At 48.7% G+C, this 13,225-nt stretch overlaps 1 protein-coding gene across 1 annotated transcript in view; it reads right to left on the reverse strand.

Annotated features, from left to right (window-relative positions):
* The window catches only part of plxnd1 (plexin D1), a 93,275-nt gene that overhangs the window by 78,034 nt on the left and 2,016 nt on the right, over positions 1-13,225 (reverse strand). The window contains exons 2-4 of the mRNA XM_048606249.1: positions 5,395-5,571; positions 1,543-1,674; positions 22-122 (exon numbers count right to left, since the gene is read on the reverse strand). Coding sequence (XP_048462206.1) covers positions 22-122; positions 1,543-1,674; positions 5,395-5,571 — 410 coding nt within the window. The remainder of the gene's footprint in view (positions 1-21; positions 123-1,542; positions 1,675-5,394; positions 5,572-13,225) is intronic.

Consider the following 13,225-nt stretch of genomic DNA (forward strand, 5'->3'; position numbering starts at 1 on the left):
GCATCCTGACCAGCTCTGTACCTGCTCTCCAGGGTACACCATCCACAGTGGGCATCGTCTGCTGCGAGGCACTCCTGGCAGGTCTGGTACTGGCCACATGTGGCAACCTTCACCCGACTAACCTGTAGAAAGCAAGGGAGCAAAAGTGAGGGGTGGACTGGGTAATGACCACTGGGAGGGGCCAGAGGCCATGGTGAGAGAAGAGGAGGGCAGAAGTAGTTAGTCAATGACCAGGCAGAGTGACCAATGGGAACCCACATAGTGACAGGGTCCCCGGATCACTCATTGACCAGGCAGAGTGACCGATGGGAACCCACATAGTGACAGGATTCCTGGATCACCTATTGACCAGGCAGAGTGACCAATGGGAACTCACATAGTGGCAGGATCCCCGGATCACCCATTGACCAGGCAGAGTGACCAATGGGAACCCACATAGTAACAGGATCCCCAGATCACTCATTGACCAGGCAGAGTGACCAATGGGAACCCACATAGTGACAGGATCCCCAGATCACTCATTGACCAGGCAGGGTGACCAATGGGAACCCACATAGTGACAGGATCCCCAGATCACTCATTGACCAGGCAGGGTGACCAATGGGAACCCACATAGTAACAGGATCCCCAGATCACTCATTGACCAGGCAGGGTGACCAATGGGAACCCACATAGTAATAGGATCCCCAGATCACTCATTGACCAGGCAGAGTGACCAATGGGAACCCACATAGTGACAGGATCCCCGCATCACTCATTGACCAGGCAGGATGACCAATGGGAACCCACATAGTGGCAGGATCCCCTAATGACGCAACAAGGTAGAGTGAAGTCATGATTGGTTGGTTAGACACGCAAAGGAGGCCAGTTCTGTTATTCCGCTTGTTGACGTTGACCGAGTGTGATCCCAGCAGGGATCTGACCATGGTGAACAAGAGACAGAAACCTCCATCAGACATCTGAGTGAGGGAGCTGGAGGAGAGGCCAAGGTAGGTTACTCACTGTGGAGATCGGAGAGTTGAGAACAACACACAGGGCAAGGGCAGCAATGGTCAGTCTGAGTAAAGCATTTGGTAAAAACCAAGTCAACATAAACACAGCAAACTCAACAGGTGTCCCATCTGACACCAGGAGCGAGTCTAATTGGGGGGTTTAGGGGCGTATGTATATATATATACATATACCACGGAGTGCATTATAGACTGGAATCCAATCGAGAAGTTCAGGGGGCTCATATAAATAGAATAACAGATACCTGGGAGTGAGTTACAGAGTAGAACCTAATCGAGGGGTTCAGGGAGTTTACATATAGAATCCCGGTCACAGGGAGCATGGGATTGGGAGTTTGGGGTGGGGTGCTGTCCCCGTCACAGGGAGCACTGTGGGGTGGGGGGGGGGATGGGTGTGTGTCCTGGTCACAGGGAGCACTGGGCGGGGGTTGTGGGGGTGGTGGTGGTGGGGAAGGGGGGAGGTGTCCAGGTCACACTTCCTGCTGGATTGAGTAAGGTGTGTTTGTAGTTCAGGCTCTCACTGTGCACTTACCTGGTATGTAGTCATGACGTAGAGGTAGCTCTGATCTGCAGGGTCAAAGTGCATGATGTGATGCACAGCCTCGCCTGGTGCCACATGCAGCACTTCCCTCTTCCCGATTGACTGGTCACTGCACAGACTGAGCTGGAAGGACGGAGTTTAATGGTGAGGACATGCAGAGAAAGACCAAAAGGCCTGCAGCTTTATGCAACATCCCCCCAGGGCAGGTTCCTGGCCTATCTCCAGGACTGAGCCAACACTGATCAGAAATTACACCCAGTGGGACTGACCAGGACCATCCCCACTTCCTCCTCCACAACCTTCTCTTATTCCACTTCCTCCCTCCTCCTCTTCCTCCACTGACTCATCCTCCATCTCCTCCACCACCACCCCCACCCGTATGTGTGTGTGTGTGTGGTCACATTAAAGGTGCTAGCTTAATACAAGTTGTTGTTGGAGGAAGTGCAAGGTCCCTCTTGTCTCTGGGCGCTGAAGGACAACTCCAACGGCAGCAATGGAAGCCAGGCACTCCCACAGCTTCCTGAACACAAAGCCTTGGAAGAATCTGCTCTGTAAAAGGGAGATAGCACTGCTCGCAGCTGACCGTGGGGTGGTGTTGGAGAGAACCAGAGAGAGAGGTGGGGGGGTGGGGTGGGGAAGCAAGGGGTGGACAGGAAACAGCAACGTGTGTGACTTGGGCTGCAGACTTTACAAAGCATCACAGAGTACGTATCACCAAAGGAAGAGCGCTTCCGTGCTCTGGGAAAGGACGGATCCATCCAGCAAAAAGCATCGAGTCCCAGTGACAACATGGGGAGGAGAGCAGCAGGAAATGTTTTCGGATTGCAAAAAAAAAGGAGTCCCTGATGATGAGAGAATGGCACATAGGAAAGACTGTGGGTCTGGGACTAGAGAGCCCAGTGTACGAGGGAAACTGTGAACAGTGCAGTTTATTCTGTAACTTCAATCACACTGAGTCCTGCGCTGATAACCACTTCCAGTCTGTAAAAGCAGCAATGGCAGCAGGGACTGAGTGTGTTCAACTTGTGCCTGACGCAGTTTAATTTAGTTCTGGTGAGATGATGCAGATTGACTGATGGAAGCTGTTGCAGCCTGGCCTTGGGCTTAACGACAGGGTAAATGTGTTTTCAAACAGAGAGGCCTCAGCTGCAGGTACACAGTTCCTTGAAAGTGGTATTGTAGGTAGACAGGCGTTTGGCACAGTTGTCTTCATCAGCTAGTGCATTGGGTACAGGAGCTGGGGCATCATGTTGTTGCTGTATAAGACATTGGTAAGGCCACATTTGGAGTACTGTTTACAATTCTGGTTGTCCTCCGATAGGAAGGATGTTATTAAGCTGGAAAGAGTGTAAAAAAAAATATTACCAAGACTGGACAGTTTGAGTTATAAGGAGAGGCTGGGACTTTATTTCTCTGGAGTGTAGGAGGCTGAGGGGTGACCTTATAGAGGCTTATAAACTCATCAGGGGTAGAGATAAGGTGAATGGCAAAGGTCATAGAAACATAGAATCCCTACAGTGTAGAAACAGGCCATTTGGCCCAGCAAGTCCACACAGACCCTCTGAAGAGCATCCCACCCAGATCCATCCCCCTACCCTATCCCTGTAACCCTGCATTTGCATGGCTAATGCATTAACTTAGACATCCCTAGGCGCTATGGGCAATTTCCTATGGCCAATCCAACTAACCTGCTCATCTATGGACTGTGGGAGGAAAATGGAGCACCCGGAGGAAACCCACGCAGACACGGGGAGAATGTGCAAACTCCACACAGACAGTCGCCCGAGGGTGGAATCAAACCTGGGTCCCTGGCGCTGTGAGAGGGCAGTGCTAACCACTGAACCACCGTGCTGCCACCAGAGGTAGGGGAATTCAAAACCAGAGGGTGTAGGTTTAAGGTGAGACAGGAAAAATTTAAAAGGGACCTGAGGGGCAACTTTTTCACACAGAGGGTATGGAACAAGCTGCCAGAGGAAGTGGTAGAGGTGAGTACAATTGCAACATTTAAAAGACATTTGGACAGGTACACGGATAGGAAAGGTTTAGGAGGATATGGGCCAAACACAGGCAAATTGGACTAGTTCAGTTTAGGAAACTTGGTCGGCATGGACAAGTTGGGTCGAAGGGTCTGTTTCCATGCTGTATGACTCTATAACTCCACCCCTTCTGTTGTTCATTCAATGAGCATCATAGTGTTGTTCATATCCACCTAAAACAGCCCCTTTGTCTAACATCTTCCCCCCAGTTTAAAACGCTTTGTAGACATCTGCCAGGAGTTGAAAGGCCTGATAATTGATTATAAAAAGCCCCAACCATAAAGCCATAGAGCCCACTGTGTCTGCGCCAGTTAAAAACAACCAGCTAACTATTCTAATCCCATTCTCCAGCACTTGGCTCATGGTGTTGGCATCACAAGGGCATATCTGAATAGTTCTTCCACACTATGGTGGCCCGTGGATTTGGTGGGGGAGTAACGTAGACCCTTCTGTGAGACAGGAATGAGGAACTTCAGTGAGGAGGATGGATTGAAGAAGTTGGGAACCAAATCATCCCTGGAGAGAAGAAGGCTGAGTGAAAGAGAGAGAGAGAGATCAGATCGATGTGTTCAAAATCACGAGAGAGGCTGGACAGAGCAAATAGGGACAGACTGTGCCTGCCTGTAAAAGGAACAAGAACAAGAGGGAATGGATTCAAAAGGGGAAGTGAGAAACAACTCAGCAAATAGTGTGTGGAGATGTGGGGGTGCAGCAGGTGGGTTCAAGTGAGGCATTCAAGAGTGGCATTGGATTATTATTTGGATAGGAACAGTGTGCAAGGATAGGGGAGAGAAGGCAGGAGACTGGTTCTATGCCCTAGTGCCAGTCTCCTCTGCACTGTAACAATTCTGTGAGTTTGTAACAGAGCCTGGACTTTGCTCTTGCTGTCAGTCTTTGTGATAACGTCAGAGCTGATCCTCAAAATCTGTTATCAGTTACAGGACTGCATCCAACTCTGTCTCGTTTATTGTACCAGGCTCTCCTGCCCTCAGGGAGACTGGGCGATGGAAGCCCTGAAGGGATTGACACATGGAGATGATAAAGGTTGACAGCGCAGGGCTCCCTCAGCACTGCACTGGGATGTTAGCTCTCATTCTGTATCGAACCTTTGAGCTCCCACTGAAAGACCTGCAGCAGCCACTTGTCTTCCCCAGTGATGCTGAAGGCAGTTCTTGATCTAGGCTGAGGCTCAGTAACCATCCTGCTTCCTCTCACCTCCCCCTGAACTTACAACTGACTATGGGGGCGTGGAAGGGGTGGGGGGTTGGAGTCGGAGGGAAGGCTTTGGAAAGTAAAGCAGTAAAGGTGTCAGGGACAAATCAATGGGTGAACTGCAATCCCCTCCCCCCACCCCCTCTCACCACTCCCTCCCCCAGCCAGTATTGGCTGTGGTTTCAGGGGGTGTAGAGAACTATAGAATCCCTACAGTGTAGAAGCAGGCCCTTCTGCCTGTCAAGTCCACACTGACCCTCCGAAGAGCATTCCACCCTATCCTCATAGCCCTGCATTTCCCATGGCTAACCCACCTACCTTGCACATCCCTGGACACTTTCCCAAGGCCAATCCACCCTAACCTGCACATCTTTGGTCTGTGGGAGGAAACCAGAGCACCCGGAGGAAACCCTCACAGACACAGGGAGAATGTGCAAACTCCACACAGACACTCGCCCGACGGTGGAATCGAACCGCGGTACCTGGTGCTGTGAGGCAGCAGTGCTAACCATGGGCCCATGGAGACCACTGAATGTACCACCCAGAGAGAGAGAGAGAGAGAGCGTTCTGGGGCATTGCCCAGCTAGTGATGCACCTTCAGAAGCTGCCCACTGACCGTGCCCAGGAACACCACAGTGTGGTTATTCACACTGGACACTGCCACCGAGGTAAGGCCCCTGTCTGCGTAGATGGGCCAGGCTGTCAGAGGCTTCGTTATGGACAACGGATGCTGGAGGTGAGCAGCTCCACAGTCCAACTGTTCATTCTGCAGCTGTCAATACAAACAGATCCACAGTTAGTTCGCACACACTGTCCGAGAGGCACCAGGTACCCAGCCCCTCTCCCCCCCCCCCCCCGCGCTCCTCCCCCCAGACCTCTCTCCCCTCTCCCCTTCTCCCTGAGCCCCTCTCTCCCCTGTCCCTTACCCTCAGCCTCTCTCCCCCCAGCACCTCTTCCCTCTCCCTGAGCTCCTCTCCCCAGACCCCTATCCCATCTCCTCTCCCCGAGCCCCCAGCCAATCTCTCCCCTCCTCTTTCCCCTCCCTCGCCAAGCCCCCAGCCTCTTTCTTTCCCAGCCTCCTGTCCCCCTTGCCTAGAGCCCATCTCCCCAGACATCTCTCCCCTCAGCCTATGAAAGTCTTTTGCATTCCCTCTGATGTTCGCTGCTAGTTACTTTTCATACCTGACCTTGAGCTCACACATTGCCTTCCTCTCAGAACCTCTGACCTTCAACTGCCTCCCATTTGCATCATCACCCTGCACCTTCCTTTCTGCTTCACTTCACTCTCTATCCCTCTCACCATCCGGGCTATTCTGGCTTTGTTTGACTTCTCTTTCCCCTAGTTGGAGGGGTATTAATAACTGAGCCTGAACCCACTTTCTCCTTCAAGGGCAGCCATCTTTTCCACCTTCCTTTTCATCTCGCTCTGCTTTAAAATAATATTCTTTCCCTTCAGCTGATCCGACGAAATTGTCAACAGCAGTTTGACTGAGAACCACTGACGATTCCATTACCTAAGAGACAGCTTTCTTCAGCTGTGGTATAGGCCTAAGGGTCTTGGGCACAGTCTGGAACTCACTGGTTACTGTGTGGTTACTGAGTTTATGTTGTGGTACTTTATGGATAACCAGAATCGCCTGGGACCTCTCTCCTTTGGGAATTAGACAGCATTTCCCACAGCTTTTCCTTTTTTCATTGCTTTTTTTTTGTGAGGAGACTGTCTCACTGACAACTGGGGGGAGGAGGATGTTTCATAGTGGGGGGTAAGCAGGCTGACGTGTGGTTGAGGCCTACAGGTCCAACGATCCAATTAAAAACTCCCAGATTTGATCCCTGCTAAATCAAGCTTGCTGGAACGCCACTGGAATCACAAAAGGATGATCAGCCTCCCGATCAGCACAAAAGTCGAGAAATCAGCAAGGTTAAAATAGCCTGGGACGTGGAATTGAGAACAGAAAGAACTGGAAACACCCAGCAGGCCGAGCAGCAGAAGAATTGAGGTGATAGGATGGCGGGAAATGAGTACTGATCGAGCTGCCTGTGTCATCTGCAAGCTGGCAAGGGAACCAACAGGAGGGAAAAACACACTCAATGTCCCTGTTGCAGATGTATCTGTCCATGACAGTATCAATAAGAGTGACCATTGCACAGTCCTTGTGGAGGCAAAGTCCCACCTTCACATTGAGAATACCCTCCATCGTGTTGTGTGGCACTATCACCGTGCTAAATGGGACAGACTTCGCACAGATCCAGCAACTCAAGACTGGGCATCCATGAGGCGCTGTGGGCCATCAATAACAGAATTGCACTCCAACACAATCTGTAACCTCATGACCCACATATCCACCACTCAACCCCTACCATCAAGCCAGAGGATCGACCCTCGTTCAATGGAGACTGCAGGAGGGCATGCCAGGAGCGGCACCAGGGATACCCGAAGATGAGGTGTCAACCTAGTCACCAAGCAGGACTAGTTGCATGCCAAACAGGCAATAAAAAAAAGGAAAAGCTGTGGGAAATGCTGTCTAATTCCCAAAGGAGAGAGGCTCCAGGAGATTCTGGTTATCCATAAAGTACCACAACATAAACTCAGTAACCAGTGAGTTCCAGCAAGTGATAGACAGAGCTAAGCGATCCCACAACCAACGGATCAGATCTAAGCTCTGCAGTCCTGCCCCATCCAGTCGTGAATGGTGGTGGACAATTAAACAACTCACTGGAGGAGGAGGCTCCACAAATATCCCCATCCTCAATGATGGAAGAGCCCAGCACATCAGTGCAAAAGATAGGGCTGAAGCATTCACAGCAGGGTTCAGTCAGAAGTGTAAAGTGGAAAACAACGTTCTGCTGAATCCCACAGTCAACATCCTGGGGATTACCATTGACCAGAAACGCAACTACATTCGCCACATTAACACAGTGTCTACAAGAGCAGGTCAGAGACTGGGAAATCTACAGCAAGTAATTTACCTCCTGACTCCCTAGAGCCTGTCCACTATCTACAAGGCACAAGTCAGGAGTGTGATGGAATACTCCCCACTTGCCTGGATGAGTGCAGCCCCAACAACACTCAAGGAGCTTGACACCATCCAGGACAAAGCAGCCGCTTGATTGGCACCACATCCACAAGCATCCACTCCCTCCACCACCAACACTCTGAGGCAGCAGTGTGTGCTATCTACAAGATGCACTGCAGAAATTCACCAAAGATCCTCAGGCAGCACCTTCCAAACCCACAATCACTTCCATCTAGAAGGACAAGGGCAGCAGATACACGGGAACACCACCCCCTGCACATTCCCCTCCAAGCCACTCACCATCCTGACTTGGAAATATATCACTGTTCCTTCACTGTGGCTGGGTCAAAATCATGGAATTCCCTCCCTAAGGGCATTGTGGGTCAACCTACAGCACATTGATTGCAGCGGTTCAAGATGGCAGCTTATCAAGGGACAACTAGGGACAGGCAATAAATGCTGACCTAGCCAGCGACACCCATGTTCTGTAAATAAATAGAAAGAGCAGTGTTTACTGAGGGGATGAGACAGTAAAGTGTGAGGAGCTGGGGTTGAAGATTTAACAAAGTTTTGAACAGAGGACAAACGAGTGTACGTTCAGTGATTTTGTGATTGATGGTGAAAGCAACACTGGTTGCATTGAGCAGGAAGTGTGGTACAACAGGGAGGGAACAGAGTGTGGGTGATGGATCTGTCACTGTGATATCCTGAACTTTCATCCTCTGCACAGCCACAATTAACAAGAGGAAGACAAGGTTGGGAATGGACAGGAAACAGAAGCCGGAAATGGACGGGTTGGTAAGAGTGAACACAGAGCTTAGTGATATATTATAGTCCATAAATAATCCCAGGACATGGACAGGACGGGATTAGATATAGGAGTAAAGCTCCCTCGACATGGTCCCCATCAAATACCCACAGGACAAGGACAGCACGAGGTTAAATACACAGTAAAGCTCCCTCTACACTGTCCCCCATTAAACATACCCAGGATGTGGACAGCACGGGGTTAGATACAGGGTAAAGCTCTTTCTACACTGTCCCCATCAAACACTCCCAAGACACGGAGAGCACAGGATTTGCTAAGAGTAAAGCTCGCTCTACACTGTCCCCATCATATACACCCAGGACAGAGACAGCATGGGGTTAGATACAGTGTAAAGCTTCCTCTACCCTTTTAAACTGAAAGCAAACTGAAAATAAAGGTCCCTCCACACAGCCTCCATCAAAATAAACAGTCCCAGGACACGGACAGCACAGGGTTTGCTAAGAGTAAAGCTCCCTCTACACTGTCCCCATCATAAACTCCCAGGACAGGTACAGAATGCAGTTAGAAACAGGGTAAACCCCCTCTACTCATTTACTTGAAAAGTAAACAGAAAGCAAAGCTCTGTCTACCCCTTTCTAGAGTCATATAGCATGAAACAGGTCCTTTGGCCCAACTCATCCATGCCAAACAGGTTTCTGATACTGAACTGGTCCCAATTGCCTGCATTTGTTCCATATCCCTCTAAACCTTTCTTATCCATGTACCTGTCCAAATGTCTTTTAAATGTTGTAATTGTACCTGCCTCTAGCACTTTCTCTGGCAGCTTGTTCCACACACATACCACCCTCCGTGTGAAAAAATTGCCCCGTAGGTCCCTTTTAATTCTTTCCCCTCTCACCTTAAGCCTATACCCTCTAGTTTTGGACTCTCCTACCCTTGGAAAAAGACCTTGGCAATACACCATACCTATGCCCCTCATGAGTTTATAAACCTCTATAAGGTCAATCCTCGGCTCCCTACGCTCCAGAGAAAAAGTCCCAGCCTATCCAGCCTCTCCTTATAACTCAAACTTTCCAGTCTCGGTAATATCCTTGTAAATGTTTATACGTCCTTTCCAGTTTAATAACATCCTTCCTCTAGCATGGTGACCAGAATTGTACACATGACTTCAAATATGGCCTTGCCAATGTCCTGGACAGCAATAACATGATGCCTAACACCTGTACTCAATACTCTGACTGATGAAGAAAGGCATGGAAAACACCTTCCTCACCATCCTGTCCATCTGTGACTCCACTTTCAAGGAACTATGTGCCTACACCCCTAGGTCTCTCTGTCCAATATCACTCCCCAGGATGCTAAGAGGCTGCAGGGTGACTTGGACAGACTGGCTGAGTGGGCAAATGCCATATAATGTGGATAAAAGTGAGGTTATCCACTTTGGTCACAAAAACAGGAAGGCAGATTATTATCTGAATGGTGGCAGTTTAAGAAAAGACCTGGGTGTCATGGAGGAACAGTCACTGAAGGTTGGTGTATAGGTGCAGCAGGCAGTGAGAAAAGCTAATGGCATGCTGGCCTTCATAGCAAAAGGATTTGAGTATCGGAGTAAGGATGTTTTGCTGCAGTTATACAGGGCCTTGGTGAGGCCACACCTCAAGTGTTGTGTGCGGTTTTGGTCTGTTAGTCTGAGGAAGGACATTCTTGCTATTGAGGGAGTCCAGCAAAGGTTCACCAGACTGATTCCCGGGACGGCAGGACTGACATATGTGGAAAGACTGGGTCGACTGGACTTGTATTTGCTGGAATTTAGAAGAATGAGGGGGGAATCTCACAGAAACATAAAAAATCCTGATGGGACTGGACAGACTAGATGTGGGAAGAATGTTCCCGACGTTGGGGAAGTCCAGAACTAGGGGTCACAGTTTAAGAATAAGGGGTAAGCTATTCAGGACCGAGATGAGGAGGAAATTATTCATTCTGGGAGTTGTGAACCTGTGGAATTCTCTCCCACAGGAAGCTGATGGGATTAGACATATTCAAGAGGGAGCTGGATGGGGCCCTTGTGGCTAAAGGGATCAAGGGGTATGGAGAGAAGGTGGGAATGGGATACTGACATTACATGATCAGTCACGATCGTATCGAATGGTGGTGCAGGCTCGAAGGGCTGAATGGCCTACTCCTGCAGCTATTTTCTATGTTTCTATTAACTGTGTAAGTCCTGCCCTGTTTTGGCTGACCAAAATGCAACACCTCACATTTATCTAAATTCAACTCCATCTGCTATTCCTTGGCCCAGTGGCCCAGTTGATCAAGATCCTGTTGTACTCTTAGATAACATTCTTCACTGTCCACTATACCATCTGAAATTTTACCAAACTAATTGCTTTTATAAATGACAAACAACAGTGGACCCAGCACCGATCCTTGTGGCACACCGCTGGTCACAGGCCTCCAGTCTGAACAACCACTTCTACCATCACTTCTACCATTAAGTCAATTTTGTATCCAGTTGGTTAGATATCCCTGGATCCCATGTGCTCTAACCTTACTAGTCAGCCGACCATGCAGAATCTTGCTAAAGTCCATGTAAACAACATGTACCACTCTGTCTTCATCTATCTTCCTGGCACCTCTTCAAAGAATTTAATCAAATTTGTAAGACACAATTTCCCACACACAAATCCATGCTGGCTATCCCTAATCAGTCTTTGCCTTTCCAAATGCATGTAGATCCTGTCCCCCAGAATCCCCTCCAACAGCTTGATGTCAGGCTCACCAGTCTATAGTCCTGTGGCTTTTCCTTGCCACCTTTCTTAAATAAAGGCACAACATCAGCCACCCTCCAGATTTCATTCGCCTCACCCATGGCTTTAGATGATACAAATAACTCTGCTAGGGGCCCCATGATTTCTTCCCTAGCTTCCCACAATATCCTGGAATACACTTGATCACGTCCCAGGGATTTATCTATCTTTATGTGGTTTAAGACCTTTAGCGCCTCCTCTTCTGTAATGTGGACTCTTTTCAAGACATCATCATTTATTTCCCCGAGTTCCCTAGCTTACCTGTCTTTCTACCTGGTAAATACTGACAAGAAATATTCGTTCAGGATCTCACCCATCCGCTGTGGCTGCACACATAGACAGCCTTGTTGATCTTTAATGGATCCTATTCTCTCCCTGGTCATTTGTTTGTCCTTAATACACTTGTAGAATCTCTTTGGATTCTCATTTACTTTACGTGCAAAAGCTATCTCATGTCCCCTTTTTGCAGTCCTGATTTCCTTGTTAAATGTACTTCTACACCCCCTATAATCCTCAAGGGATTCACTTGATCCCAGCGACCTTTACCTGATGTATGTGTTCTATTTTTTCTTGAACAGAGCCTCAATATCTCTCGTCATCCACTGTTCCCTACTCCTGCCAGCCTTGCCCTTCACACTAACAGGAACACATTGTCACTCAACTGTCAATATCTCACTTTTGAAAGCCTCCAATTTGCCAGATGTCCCTCTACCGGAGGACAGACTTCCCCAGTCAAGTTTTAGAAGTCCTTGTCTAATACCATCAAAATTGGCCTGGCCCCAAGTTCAAACTTTAACTTGTGGACCAGACCTATCCTTTTCCACCACTATTTTAAAACTAATAGAATTACAGTCACTGGTCCCATAGTGCTCCCTCACTGACACCTCAGTTACTTGCCCTGCCTTATTTCCCAAGAGGAGGTCATGTTTTGCCACCTTCTTTAGTACGGCCATCTATGTATTTGATGAGGAAGTTTTCCTGAACACACTTGACTAAATCCTCCCAGTCCAAGCCCTTAACACTATGGTAGTCCGAGTCTAAGTTTGAAAAGATAAGATCCTCTACTATTACAACTATTATTTTGCCCACCAAACACTCCCAGGCTAGGGACAGCACGGGGTTAGATACAGAGTAAAGTTTCCTCTACAGTGTCCCCATCAAACACTCCCAGGACAGGGACAGCACGGGGTTAGATACAGAGTAAAGCTCCCTCTACACTGTCCCCATCAAACACTCCCAGGACAGGGACAGCACAGGGTTAGATACAGAGTAAAGTTCCCTTTACACTGTCCCCCCATCAAACACTCCCAGGACAGGGACAGCACGGGGTTAGATACAGAGTAAAGCTCCTTCTACATTGTCCCCATCAAACACTCCCAGGGCAGGGAGCATTGGAAAAAGACAGCATTGAAGGCAGTCATTTGCCAATGAGACTTTATTGACCGTTTCACAGAGCCCTTCTGTTAGTTCTCTAATGCTGCTCTTTTCAAATGATTCGGTGATTTTATTTTTGTTTGAACAACTTATCCAATTTGCTGTTAAAAGTTGCTGCCAAATTTGTGTTGCCAGCCCCACCCCCATCATTGATTAGATTCCACATCCTAACTGATCTCTGGGAAAACACACTTTATCCTCATGTTCCATCAGGCTCCTTTATCAGTCCATGTGTCCTGGAGTTACAACATTTCTCATTACGCAGATATTCCTTTACTGAAAGAAATGGAATGAACAACAACAGTCCTGTATTAATCCCAGTCAATACCCATTCCTCACTCTCTCCCCATAGCCCTGTATCAATCCCCAAACTAATCCCACTGCCCCATACTCTCCCCA

The sequence above is a fragment of the Rhincodon typus genome, chromosome 16 (genome assembly GCF_021869965.1).
Source record: "Rhincodon typus isolate 14 chromosome 16, sRhiTyp1.1, whole genome shotgun sequence".
NCBI classification, from domain to species: Eukaryota; Metazoa; Chordata; class Chondrichthyes; order Orectolobiformes; family Rhincodontidae; genus Rhincodon; species Rhincodon typus.